This window comes from Solea solea, chromosome 3, assembly GCF_958295425.1.
Source record: "Solea solea chromosome 3, fSolSol10.1, whole genome shotgun sequence".
Taxonomy (NCBI): domain Eukaryota; kingdom Metazoa; phylum Chordata; class Actinopteri; order Pleuronectiformes; family Soleidae; genus Solea; species Solea solea.
Window position 1 is genome coordinate 1,267,025 of NC_081136.1, and position 14,011 is coordinate 1,281,035.

The 14,011-nt window shown below is 40.8% G+C and overlaps 3 protein-coding genes across 3 annotated transcripts; all 3 read left to right on the forward strand.

Moving 5' to 3' along the window:
* Window positions 1-1,699: 1,699 nt before the first annotated feature.
* Window positions 1,700-4,770, forward strand: LOC131455888 (serine protease FAM111A-like). The gene has a single exon (XM_058623746.1). The coding sequence runs from the start codon at window positions 1,700-1,702 to the stop codon at window positions 3,188-3,190; it is 1,491 nt and encodes a 496-aa protein (XP_058479729.1). The 3' UTR covers window positions 3,191-4,770.
* Window positions 4,771-5,607: 837 nt separating this feature from the next.
* Window positions 5,608-7,305, forward strand: LOC131456573 (serine protease FAM111A-like). The gene has a single exon (XM_058625028.1). It carries the CDS (start codon window positions 6,210-6,212, stop codon window positions 7,062-7,064), a length of 855 nt encoding a protein of 284 aa, XP_058481011.1. The 5' UTR covers window positions 5,608-6,209; the 3' UTR covers window positions 7,065-7,305.
* A 2,208-nt stretch (window positions 7,306-9,513) lies between these two features.
* On the forward strand, window positions 9,514-13,921 carry LOC131456919 (serine protease FAM111A-like). The gene is made up of 4 exons (XM_058625611.1): window positions 9,514-9,594; window positions 9,889-10,014; window positions 11,044-11,106; window positions 11,189-13,921. Exons 2-4 carry the CDS (start codon window positions 10,012-10,014, stop codon window positions 12,854-12,856), a joined length of 1,734 nt encoding a protein of 577 aa, XP_058481594.1. The 5' UTR covers window positions 9,514-9,594; window positions 9,889-10,011; the 3' UTR covers window positions 12,857-13,921.
* Window positions 13,922-14,011: the final 90 nt, after the last annotated feature.

The following is a 14,011-nucleotide window of genomic DNA, read 5'->3' on the forward strand; positions in this document are numbered from 1 at the left end:
CATTTAGGTCAATAAGTGTTGGAGATTGCTGTTGGGCAGAAACTTTTTATCTCCATATTTCCACTTTCAACAGTTATTTTTCATGAATTGATGCCTAATTCATCAAACAAGAGTGTCACACATGAGTGGTGCGGTGGTGCGCCACGACCGACTCTAGGTCGGCTTGGAAAGGCTCGGGGCGAAGGTGGTATACAGCGAACCCCGCCCGAACCCCGCCGCTTCCCTGGGCCGTAAACATATGCGCTTGCTGCGCCTTGTCCCGCCCACCGGCTGCCCTCCCTCACCGGGGGACGGGGTCCCTCCGTCCCCGGCGCGACTGTCTTTAGTGCGGCCCAACCACGTCGCGTCACCAGGGCAGGGAGCGGCCCGCATAAATCGGGCACCAGGGGTCGGCGGCGATGTCGCAACCTACCCGACCCGTCTTGAAAAATGGACCAAAGAATTTTTACATTTTAATTGACAGATGAAGCGCACAATAAGCAGAAATGTCTGTCACACCACCCACTAACATTTACGTCCATGTTCATCTCGTCACCGTCTCGTTATCGTCATGAAAAAAAGGTGCATCGAAGAAAATAATTTTGTCATCGTTGATGAAAACAACACTGGCAACTACATTTCAGAAACTTAAAAAAGGAAAAAAAAGAAAGTGAAGTACAAAAAATAAAGTTAAAAGAATGAAGGATGAGGTTTCTTAGAAAATAGAGACCCTCTCTAGTCCCTAGAGAGGGTCCCTCCCTCTGTCTAGGAGATCAGAGCGTCAAAGATTCTCCCTGCTTTTCTATCGACTACTGTTTTCACAGTTTTGCAGCCTGATTTCTACACTAAATCTTCGTAACCTCTCACATCACGTGAGATTACATCAACTTTGTACCACCTGTGTGGAGATAGACCATCCCTGAACTAGACCGATATCAAAGTTCTTGACAATAAGATTTAATTCTTAAAGGGTTTACATTTTCAATGATTGGTTAACTTTAATTCCCACCAATATTTAAAAGTGAAGTTATTTGTTTTGTAAATGGAGTCAGATCAAATCAATATTTACTTACAAAAGTAAGTTTACATTTACAAAATACCTCTTGGGAGAGAGTGTTACATTCTGCTAGATATTTGCCCTCCTACAACACCATGTAGAGGATGTTATACACAGAGGGCTGGCGGGAAATAGGTTTGCATCTGTTTCTCTCCACTGGAACGTGCCATGTTTGTCACAGCACTGTCAGAGCATCTCATAGTTTTATTTTTGATATTTTTAAGTCTTGCTGACTTTTACTCTGACTGTCCACCTAACACAGTAATCTTCTCCTCACTGGGCAGGCCTCGTCATCAGACTGTCACCGTGAAATAAAGAAAGAGACGGATGATGACCTTAAACTTTCGGTGAGTCTACGATGATACACTGCATTCAGCAAACAGGCTGCAGGTCCTCTAATCTTTGTGTTTCCACTCTGATTTTCTACAGACTGGTCACTCCCACATCTTCACTGTGAAATTTAAAAACAAAGAGGAAAAACACACCGTACTCTGTGAGAGTCCGTGCACAGTGCTGGACGCGATGAAATCCAATGAAAAAATTAGACAGGAGATCACAGATAAAAACATTGTGATTCAGAAAGACACAGGCGATGATGAGTGTACCATAGCCACACATTTCCCCTGTACTTTGCTCGAAATGAATGAGAACCTACTAGTGTTAATGGATAATAAAATCATCGAAAGAAAAACCAAAGAGGATCTACCTATACGCCCAGAGGAAGAATATGCCATATTCTTCATTGACAAAGATTTTGGACTAAATTGCGAAAAAAAGCAGCTCTTCATAAACAATGCTCTCAAAAAAATAAAGTACGTCTGTATTTATGGAGACAAAGAGATGACTGTGGTAGAAGCTCTGAAAAAAGATGGTCGCTTTGTTGATGATCTTGTCAGTTTCTATCTGGAAGACATTGATAAAAAGGAACAAACGTACGAGTGTATGATGAAAATTAAGTTTTTACATGGGAAGAAATTCAAGATATGCATGAGGAGAGGGGAATCTGGCAAACTGCAGGGAACCCCAGGAGCAAAGGGCAGTGACAACCTGCAGGAAACCCCAGGAGCACATCAGAAAGGAGTCAGTGTGATAAGAGCAGGGGAAAGGACAAACGACGACAACACAGAGGAGATTCGTCAAATACTGTGTGACCAGTTTCCACAGCTGAGAGCACTTATGGAAGAAAGGGTCCGTCAAAGACCTTTTGAGGAGCTGCTGGAATTGAAGAAGGAAAATTTTGGAAAAATCCAACAATCATTCAGCAAAGTTCACAGAGTCAGAGAGCTGCTGAAACTGAGCAAATCAGTGTGTAAGATTGTGGTTTATGACATTTGTGTGGGCACTGGCTTTGTCCTGTTTGACGACTTAATCCTGACCAATGCACATTTATTTGACAAAGTACAGCCAGAAAATGATGTACAAGTCTTTGCCCTATTTGACTTTGAACTACCCCAGCCAGAAACAGATTACTGCGGATTCTCGTGTGAGAAAGAATTTATCGACATTGACAAAGAGCTAGATTATGCCGTACTTAAGCTCTGTCCAAGAGGCAAAAGATCAAAATCTCAAAGTAAAAAGAGCGTTGAGATACCACCAGGACTCCTGAAGAAGTTTGGTCCAGTACCTGAGAATGGTGAAGCCTGTATCATCGGACACCCACAAGGAGACATTAAAAAAATGGATCCAACATGTATCATTGAGGAGGAGGAAAGGATCAAAGAGATCAATGAGCACGTGAGTCAGTACAAAGACAACGTATTCATTATCCAGTCAGTCGAGCATGAGCTCAAAAACCAAGGCATTGAAAACATACTGAAGGATGGAGCTGAAGCAGACAAACATGTGACCTGCAACACTTTCATGTATCATGGCTCTTCTGGCTCCCCAGTGTTTGATCAGTCGTGTCAAGTTTTCGGTTTGCACACGGCAGAATTCACCTACACATGGCCAAAGGGCTCTGGAGAGAGCGTGATTGAGTATGCCCTTCCTCTGCTTCACATATTCAACAAGTTTGTGAGCAATCTCAGGGAGAAGAACAATAAGACGCTGTTGGCGAGAATCACTGAAGAAGCAAAAGGAAACCAGCACCTAAAAAATGTACTAGATCTCCGTCCTACACCTGATCCTACACCTGAGCCCGTGCACACCAATTAGGTGATCGGACCAGAGGTTCCTCAGCCAAACACATCTGGCTGCATAGGTTATCGTTTTCATGTTCAAAAAAAAAACCCCGCTGTGCTGTATGACCCACGGATTCTCAAAGACTGAGTCGGGACGCAAACATGGAACACTGAGTTTTTTGGGGGGTAAAGATTTATGCAGTGTTCGAATTACGTGGGAGCCAATGGGAGCTGGGCGCCCACGAAAAGGGGTTGGGCTTCCATGAAGGTAGTTGAATCGTACATCTGGGGGGGTCATTAGAAATATAACCAAAAACAATTTTGCCTTTGCCTTTTTCTCTGGCCTGCACTAAACACACGTCATTTTGTTCACACTTACTCGTTTTCTCTTTTGTACAAACCAGAAAAAAGGAGAAAATCTGGTCCCCACCAGTCCGAACTTATTATTTTATTATTTTAATCACAATCAATGCAGTTGTCAAAGTAAAGAGTATAATTTACATATACGAGATAAACAATTCGAACCCTGAATTTTTGTATAGATGTATTTCTAGTTAGTTAGTTGGTTAGTTAGTTAGTTTGCTCTTGTCATAATTGGTGCTGTGATGTAGTTGATAATAGTTTGTCATTTTTAACAAGTTGGTCCCCATATATAAAGTTTGGGACACTAATGTAATCACCTACAAAAATGAAAGAAATTCAAAAAAATTTGGAAAACAAATCTGTTTTTTTTGTTAAATCTGTTAAATGTTACTCATGTTGTTTTTTTTTATCATTGACTTTGTATCAGCTTGTATTATTATCATTATTATTATTACACATTAAAGAGCTTTGTTGTGATTTTGTTTTTTATAGCACAGGTGATCATAGTCTGTATGTGGAGAGAAGCCATTTTAGCAGTGCCTGAAACCTGTGTTCTCTTGAATTACCACCAGGGGGCGATTCCATGGGTTTGTGTGTATGTTTCAATCAATGAGCCTACGTCTCATTTCATTTATGATGCTTTTTAGACTCATTTATGAGCCTATTTTCCAAAAGAGATAAGAGTATGTTAATGTAAAAAAATAAATAAACCAGAAATGAAATAAAAGTTACACCCAAAAAACATCTATCGTCTACCTCTTTATCCTCAAGCCACAACAAAGAGTAAATTGTGATTTTAGCTCACAGGGTCACAGGAAATGCTGGTCTGCTCCCTCATGTGGTCAGTTTTTGTCATTGTGGTGAATCGAAATGAAGGATTTCAAACACTGAAGTCACAAAATAAGACATTTGAATTTAGTGATGGAGGCAGCAGAGGATCAACAAACACTGTGTACTGTGATGTTAAAATCACTGATTTTTTTTCTATGGACTTTGGTGTGGGAGAGTGAGTGGAGTTTTATGTGAGCCTGCTTTGCTTCAGCATGTCTTGGCACATGGGGGCGCTCACGACTCAGTCGAAACTATGTGTCCACGCCTTAAATTTGTCTCATTGTGTGTGAAGTATTTATTTGTACTTTATTACAGCTGAACAGGAAATGACAACAACCTCAACAGCTTTTGAAATGTAAAATAAAAAAAGCTCTTCTTTTTTTATAAAACAAATAATAAAATACATCTGTGTCCCTTTTAGTTTCCTTGTATTCCCCTTTGTTCCTTCGTCTCATGAATGTTCACTGCCAGGATACTAAATGACTAAATGAATATATAAATTCTTACATGGAGATCCAGACATTCCAAGAAGAATCAGCACCTCACTTAACCCTCACGGAAGAAAAACACCAGCTCTGGCAGCAGAACACCAGAGAAACACTCGTCGCAACGCCGACAAAAATCTGCTCCTTACTTTTTGAAACTCTATCTCTTATTAATAACTTCTTCCTGCTCACAGAGTCAAAACAGTTAACCCTTTAGTGACCACACAGGTATGAAAGATTTGCAGTACAGTATTTCTTCTGCTCAGGGGCAAAAGAAACCGGCAATGTCAGAATCAATAACTTACAGAAAGAAAGTAACCATAAGCCACCATAGTAAACCAGTCAAAAATGGTAGTGCAGGTGGTTCAGTTGTCTCTGTTTCTTGTGACTCAATGAAAACATAAGGAGCTACGACGAGGGACAGTGATGAAGCATTTCAATGCTAACTGCTAGTGCTGTTTCCTGACATGATTCCAGTAGCCAATCACAGGGAAGTCTCTGTCTAGCTGGCTAATCAGAAGACAGGATTGGGCTTAACGGCTGAATACTGGAAGCACACGTCACACTTGGAGCACTTTTTTGAAGACAATAGCACGACAACCATCTCTGCGACAGACCATTCTAAAAGCCGTAATTCTGCGTCACCAGACTGAATAAAAGAAGCTACGTGCGTGTCTGCGACAAACCATTCTAAAAGACAAAATTCTGCGTCACCAGACTGAATAAAAGAAGCTACATGCGTGTCTGCGACAAACCATTCTAAAAGCCGGAATTCAGTTGAAGATCAGGTTCAACGTGTTGGTGCGGTGTGAGTCACTGAGAAAATAATCATCTCAGTAGCCAATCACAGGGAAGTCTCTCTCTAGCTGGCCAATCAGAAGACAGGGTTGGGTTTAACCGCTGAATACTGGAAGCACACGTCACACTTGGCGCACTTTTTTGAAGACAATAGCACAACAACCATCTCTGCGACAAACCATTCTAAAAGCCTAAATTCTGCGTCACCGGACTGAATAAAAGAAGCTACGTGCGTGTCTGCGACAGACCATTCTAAAAGCCGGAATTCAGTTGAAGATCAGGTTCTGCGACAAACCATTCTAAAAGCCAAAATTCTGCGTCACAAGACTGAATAAAAGAAGCTACGTGCGTGTCTGCGACAAACCAGTCAGAATTCCACTTCGGAACACTGTGTCATCAAGGTAATGTGACATACGTGCCTTGCTCTCTACACTGGGAAAAAGAACGTACGTGCGCGCTTCTAGAACAAACCATTCCAAAAGCCGGAATTCAGTTGAAGATCAGGTTTAACGTGTTGGTGCGGTGTGAGTCACTGAGAAAATAATCGTCTCACTATTAGAAACAATAGTGAGTTTAATGGATAACTCAACATCCATCGAAACATACGGAGACAAGGAGCTGCTGAATCCGGTCCGATCGGTGTGTAAGATTAAGATTACGATATTGAATAGAAAAGATATAGAATATTGGGGCACCGGCTTTGTGTTTTTTGACAACTTTCTCCTGACCAACGCACATTTATTTAACGATTTAAAGGAAACAGATACTGTAGAAATTGTCACCACATTTAACTATGAACACGAGCCAAAAACCAATTACTGGAAATTATGTGAGAACGTATATTTGAACAAGGATCTAGATTTTGCCATACTCAGGCTCTTTCCAGAGTTAAGCTCTGTGATACCACCAGGACTCCTGAAAAGAGTTGGTCCACTACCTGAGAAAGGTAAAGCCTGTATCATCAGACACCCACATGGAGACGTAAAAGGTTTTGAGTGTATACAGATCATTGAGAAGGATGAAAGGATCAATGCAATCAAATTGCACTTAAGTCAGTACAATGGCACCATTAAGTCAGAGCAAGAGCTAATAAGCCAAGGCATTAAAAAAATACTGCCAGGTGGAGCTCTAGCAAAGGAATGCGTGACCTACAACACAGTAGTCATGAAGCATGGCTCCTCTGGCTCCCCAGTGTTTGATGAATATGGTAATCTTATCGGTTTACACACGGGGGGATACAAACACAAATGCCAAGATGGCTCTGAACAAACAGCCATCGCGTATGCCATTTCTCTGCTTTACATAATAAAAAGTATTGTGAGCGTTCTGAGGGAGAAGAACGATGAGATGCTGTTGGCGAACATCACTGAGGAAGCAAAAGGAAACCAATACCTAAACAACATCCTGTATGAGGAGCTATACCTGAGCTGATGGACAACATGGAACATGCACCGATGATCAAATGCTCAAATGAATTTTGTTACCCTGTAAATACAATAAAGTTGAATCTGTTTTGAATTTCTCTTTTGTTCATTGTGTTTCATTTTATGATGTAATCACAATGATAAGATAATTGTCTTGACGTACAACTTAACATTTTTCTTTTCAGTACGTTCCATACGTTAAGCATACGTATTAATTATGTAGCCTAATACATAATATTCAGCTTAAGTGTACTGACAGATTCACATGTTGTACTAATGACAAACTCTGCTGACATTAGTTATGTGCTGGTCATCACGTCATATCAGTGATTAGCTAGCGTCTAGCTTGTTAAGCAGGTGCACAGTCAGCTAATCTATGCTCAGCTGTGGTGGCGCTGTATGAGACAGGCTACTTCACAACAGAGACAAACAAATGCAAGTTATAGCTTGGCAACTGAGGTGGCTGAGTGTGTTGGTGTTTGTGTATCTGGTGATTGTCAGATCTGGAGATCTGGAGGAGCTTCTTGGAAGTGAACTCTGCGCGACCAGAATCCAGCTTTGTTTAGCCCTAGTTACTTTTTGTTCGTAGTAGATATTGTTAAACTTTTCAGTTGGTTTCCTGTCACCTCTTTTGACCCAGACGAACAAAGGTGTTGCAACCAAAAACCCTAGACACAACTGGGTTGTAACAGCACTGCAAACTAGAAACAATGGAAGTTGAATGGAAGTCTCCAAATATATCGTGAGCTGAGACAATACACTGACCAACATTTCAGGTTGTAATGAGGTGTTTAACATATTTTATTGACTCAAACCTTAAAAAGAACAAGGCCTTTGCTCTATGGACAGCATAAATAGACATCAATTGAAAAATGACTAAATCTGACCAGCAGGTGTCACACGGTATCTGAACGTAAATATCTACAGGTCTGAAATGGTCAGTAAATCAAGTATAACATTGTCATGATGAAGGTGACAGCAGCGTTAGGCCAGAAGGACATGCAGGTTTAAATCTGAGCTGAGGGTGAATGATGATGATGATGATATGATACAGTGATGAAGTGCAAAAAAAAACAATCACTGGCCGTGCGGTGACTGTGTGGTAAGTGAGGCCAGGTCTACTGAAGGGGGTTGGTTAAGAAGACACCAAATGCCTCTTTATTTTCTCAATAGTCCTTATTTATTGCTACACGTCAACACATCCTCTTCTCTTCATGGAGGTATGGGTGGCTCTGAAATGATAAAAAAACATACAGATAAAATACATGCTGTATATAGGCCTAAAAATGTTGCAAATAAACCAACAAATACCAGATGAACTAGGGTAAACATGACTAATCGTCTGTCTGTCTGTCTAATCGGCTATTATTTGTTTCTCTACTGTCCTCTTGGCTTTTATTTTGAAGTATTTGCTTTAACTTTTAGGTCACCTGACTTCCTGTCCTTCACTTCGTTCCTCAGAAGGAAAAAATGCAAAATAAATAGTCAAAAAAAACAAAGGCTGCTGCAGCCTTGGCAGTGCAGGTGGTTCAGTTGTCTCTGTTTCTTGTGACTCTGAATCAAAACGTCAGGAGCTACGACGAGGGACAGTGATGAAGCTGCTAAAAACTGTTTTTTACACTAATTTCTGGAGAGAAGAGCACGACTGTCTCTGCGACACAAACCTTTCTAAAATCCAGAATTCTCGTAGGTTTTTCCTTTTCATTTTACTCTTGTTATTAGCATCAATGTGATATTATGTGTCTCGCTCACCACAGTGAAAAAAACAGAAGCTACGTTATGATATTGTCATGCACCACTCTGAGTTATTCATAACCGACTCATCATACCACGTTGATTGCATTCTTATTTTAGAGAGAGAGCAAAGCTTCCCCTGCTGTCATAGAGCAAACACTGCTGAAAGTCCCTTTGTCTTTTAACGTCCATGTTTTGTTTTTTTTGTTCATCATTTGAATAAGTGATGACTCACACCGATCCAACAGGTTCTCTGCACTGACTGCAGCCACTGCCAAGTACAGTGTTGGTGCAGTGTGAGCCATTGAGAAAATAATCGTCTCACACTATTAGAAACAATAATGTTTAATGGGTAACTCAACATTCATCAAATGTACAGAGAGGCTGAGGTTAAGATATTGAATAGAGGGATGAAGGGCACCGACTTTGTGGTTTTTGGTGACTTACTCATGACCGATTAAAGCCAGCAGATAGAAGTTGTCGCCACATTTAACCATGAACAGCCTGAGCGAAAAATCCCTCAATCAAAAGATCACTGCAAATTATTGTGTAAGGCAACATTTATCGACAGTGAGCTAGATTATGCCATACTTAAGACCAGCGTGGGAAGGAGAGGAGGCGGTGCAAAGGGACGATGAAGGACTGCGTTTGGTCAGGAAAGAGTTAAAGATTTCCAGAACCTTCCAGAATATGCTGAACAGGTTTTAGGCAGCAAACTTCCGGGGGTATAAATGTAACCGAAACCAGGCGAACAGTTAGCACCAATTTTTGAATAGAAGGAGGAGGACGTCTCTGAGCAACAGGTACAGTAACTGCATGTTTAAGTCATAAAAGTTAAGGATTTAGCCTTTAATCTGTCTTTACAGTTAACACTAAGACTAAAAAGCACAATTTGACACTGTGAGGCTGTTTATGAGGAATCAGTGTAAATACCAGGAACTGAAAGCCAGAATTCTTAATTCCTTTCCTTTTTAATTTACTCTTATTGTCTTTGTTGTCGTGTCTGAAGTGATTTTAATGTCAAAAACTAAAGGAAATGTAAACAAAGTTGCTTAAATCTTGAGTGTTTGTTAATAATGTAATGATTCCTCACACAGGTCCAACAGTCTCTTCTGCTTGTCCGTCATCTTTGAACTTTGTGTGGACGTGTTCTCTGAGCTTCTTTTTCGTCTCAGCTTTGCTTCAAGCCGGTGTAGCTTGAAGATCTGGTGCAGAGTGACATGGTGAGTTAACATGAGAGCCTTGGTTCTCAAACTGTGCTACATAAGAGCCCTCTGGTGGTACATGGAGGAAAATCTGAAATACTGTTTATCCGTATGTGATCGGAGTGGAGCTGAGGAATGTTGAGCGCATAGAAAATGAAACTAATAATAATTAAAGTCGCTTTATGCCTCACTTCATCTTAATCTAATGTCACTACACCAGTGTGTGAAGTATATGTGAGGAAGAGGAGGATGATGATGAAACTTTTTATCTCCATATTTCCACTTTCAACAGTTATTTTTCATGAATTGATGCCTAATTCATCAAACAAGAGTGTCACACATGAGTGGTGCGGTGGTGCGCCACGACCGACTCTCACCGGGGGACGGGGTCCCTCCTCTCTAGGGACCCTCTCTAGTCCCTAGAGAGGGTCCCTCCCTCTGTCTAGGAGATCAGAGCGTCAAAGATTCTCCCTGCTTTTCTATCGACTACTGTTTTCACAGTTTTGCAGCCTGATTTCTACACTAAATCTTCGTAACCTCTCACATCACGTGAGATTACATCAACTTTGTACCACCTGTGTGGAGATAGACCATCCCTGAACTAGACCGATATCAAAGTTCTTGACAATAAGATTTAATTCTTAAAGGGTTTACATTTTCAATGATTGGTTAACTTTAATTCCCACCAATATTTAAAAGTGAAGTTATTTGTTTTGTAAATGGAGTCAGATCAAATCAATATTTACTTTACTTTATTCTGAAAAACCTCTTCCTAATGCTGGAAAGACAAAATACCTCTTGGGAGAGAGTGTTACATTCTGCTAGATATTTGCCCTCCTACAACACCATGTAGAGGATGTTATACACAGAGGGCTGGCAGGAAATAGGTTTGCTTCTGTTTCTCTCCACTGGAACGTGCCATGTTTGTCACAGCACTGTCAGAGCATCTCATAGTTTTATTTTTGATATTTTTAAGTCTTGCTGACTTTTACTCTGAATATTTCCTGACTGTCCACCTAACACAGTAATCTTCTCCTCACTGGGCAGGCCTCGTCATCAGACTGTCACCGTAAAATAAAGGAAGAGAGGGATGATGACCTTAAACTTTCGGTGAGTCTACGATGATACACTGCATTCAGCAAACAGGCTGCAGGTCCTCTAATCTTTGTGTTTCCACTCTGATTTTCTACAGACTGGTCACTCCCACATCTTCACTGTGAAATTTAAAAACAAAGAGAAAAAACACACCGTACTCTGTGAGAGTCTGTGCACAGTGCTGGACGCGATGAAATCCAATGAAAAAATTAGACAGAAGATCACTTGTCCAGATGAAAACATTGTGATTCAGAGAGGCACAGGAGATAATGAGTGTACCATAGCCACACATTTCCCCTGTACTTTGCTCGAAATGAATGAGAACCTACTAGTGTTAATGGATAATAAAATCATCGAAAGAAAAACCAAAGAGGATCTACCTATACGCCCAGAGGAAGAATATGCCATCTTCTTCATTGACAAAGATTTTGGACGAAATGCCAAAACAAAGCCGCTCTTCAGAAGCAATGCTCTCAAAAATTCAAAGTACGTCTGTATTTACGGAGACAAAGAGATAACTGTGGTAGAAGCTCTGCAAAAAGATGGTCGCTTTGTTAATGATTTTGACAGTTTCTATCTGGAAGACATTGATAAAAAGGAACATACGTACGACTGTACGATGAAAATTATGGTTTTACATGGGAATAAATTCAAGATATGCATGGAGAGGATGAAAAAGGAAGCAGAGGGAGCAAAGGGCAGTGACAACCTGCAGGAAACCCCAGGAGCACATCAGAAAGGAGTCAGTGTGATAAGAGCAGGGGAAAGGACAAACGACGACAACACAGAGGAGATTCGTCAAATACTGTGTGACCAGTTTCCACAGCTGAGAGCACTTATGGAGAAAAGAGTCCGTCAAAGACCTTTTGAGGAGCTGCTGGAATTGAAGAAGGAAAATTTTGGAAAAATCCAACAATCATTCAGCGAAGTTCACAGAGTCAGAGAGCTGCTGAAACTGAGCAAATCAGTGTGTAAGATTGTGGTTTATGGCATTTGTGAGGGCACTGGCTTTGTCCTGTTTGACGACTTAATCCTGACCAATGCACATTTATTTGACAAAGTACAGCCAGAAAATCACGTACCAGTCTATGCCCTATTTGACTTTGAACTACCCCAGCCAGAAACAGATTACTGCGGATTCTCGTGTGAGAAAGAATTTATCGACATTGACAAAGAGCTAGATTATGCCGTACTTAAACTCTGTCCAGGAGGCGAAAGATCAAAATCTCAAAGTAAAAAGAGCGTTGTGATACCACCAGGACTCCTGAAGAAGTTTGGTCCAGTACCTGAGAATGGTGAAGCCTGTATCATCGGACACCCACAAGGAGACATTAAAAAAATGGATCCAACATGTATCATTGAGGAGGAGGAAAGGATCAAAGAGATCAATGAGCACGTGAGTCAGTACAAAGACACCGTATTCATTATCCAGTCAGTCGTGCATGAGCTCAAAAACCAAGGCATTGAAAACATACTGAAGGGTGGAGCTGCAGCAGACAAATGTGTGACCTACAACACTTTCATGTATCATGGCTCTTCTGGCTCCCCAGTGTTTGATCAGTCGTGTCAAGTTTTCGGTTTGCACACGGCAGGATACACCTACACATGGCCAAAGGGCTCTGGAGAGAGCGTGATTGAGTATGCCCTTCCTCTGCTTCACATATTCAACAAGTTTGTGAGCAATCTGAGGGAGAAGAACAATGAGACGCTGTTGGAGAGAATCACTGAAGAAGCAAAAGGAAACCAGCACCTAAAAGACATCTAGATCTCCGTCATACACCTGAGCCCATGCACACCAATTAGGTGATCGGACCAGAGGTTCCTCAGCCAAACACATCTGGCTGCATAGGTTATCGTTTTCATGTTCAAAAAAAAAAACGCCGCGCTGTGTGACCCACAGAGTCGGGACGCAAACATGGATCACTGAGTTTTTTGGGGGGTAAAGATTTATGCAGTGTTCGAATTACGTGGGAGCCAATGGGAGCTGGGCGCCCATGAAAAGGGGTTGGGCTTCCATGAAGGTAGTTGAATCGTACATCTGGGGGGGTCATTAGAAATATAACCAAAAACTATTTTGCCTTTGCCTTTTTCTCTGGCCTGCACTAAACACACGCCATTTTTTTCACACTTACTCGTTTTCTCTTTTGTACAAACCAGAAAATCTGGTCCCTACCAGTCCGAACTTACGCCCTTGCCAAAAAAACACTTTTAATTGTTATTATTTTATTATTTTAATCACAAACAATGCAGTTGTCAATGTAAAGAGTATGATTTACATAAACGAGATACACAATTCGAACCCTGAATTTTGGTATAGATGTAATTCTAGTTAGTTAGTTCGTTGGTTAGTTAGTTTGCTCTTGTCATAATTGATGCTGTGATGTAGTTGATAATAGTTTGTCATTTTTAACAAGTGGGTCCCCATATATAAAGTTTGGGACACTAATGTAATCACCTACAAAAATGAAAGAAATTCAAAAAAATTTGTTTTTTTATCATTGACTTTGTATCAGCTTGTATTATAATCATTATTATTATTACACATTAAAGAGCTTTGTTGTGATTTTGTTTTTTGTAGCACGGGTGATCATAGTCTGTATGTGGAGAGAAGCCATTTTAGTAGTGCCTGAAACCTGTGTTCTCTTGAATTACCACCAGGGGGCGATTCCATGGGTTTGTGTGTATGTTTCAATCAATGAGCCTACGTCTCATTTCATTTATGATGCTTTTTAGACTCATTTATGAGCCTATTTTCCAAAAGAGATAAGAGTATGTTAATGTAAAAAAATAAATAAACCAGAAATGAAATAAAAGTTACACCCAAAAAACATCTATCGTCTACCTCTTTATCCTCAAGCCACAACAAAGAGTAAATTGGGATTTTAGCTCACAGGGTCACAGGAAATGCTGGTCTGCTCCC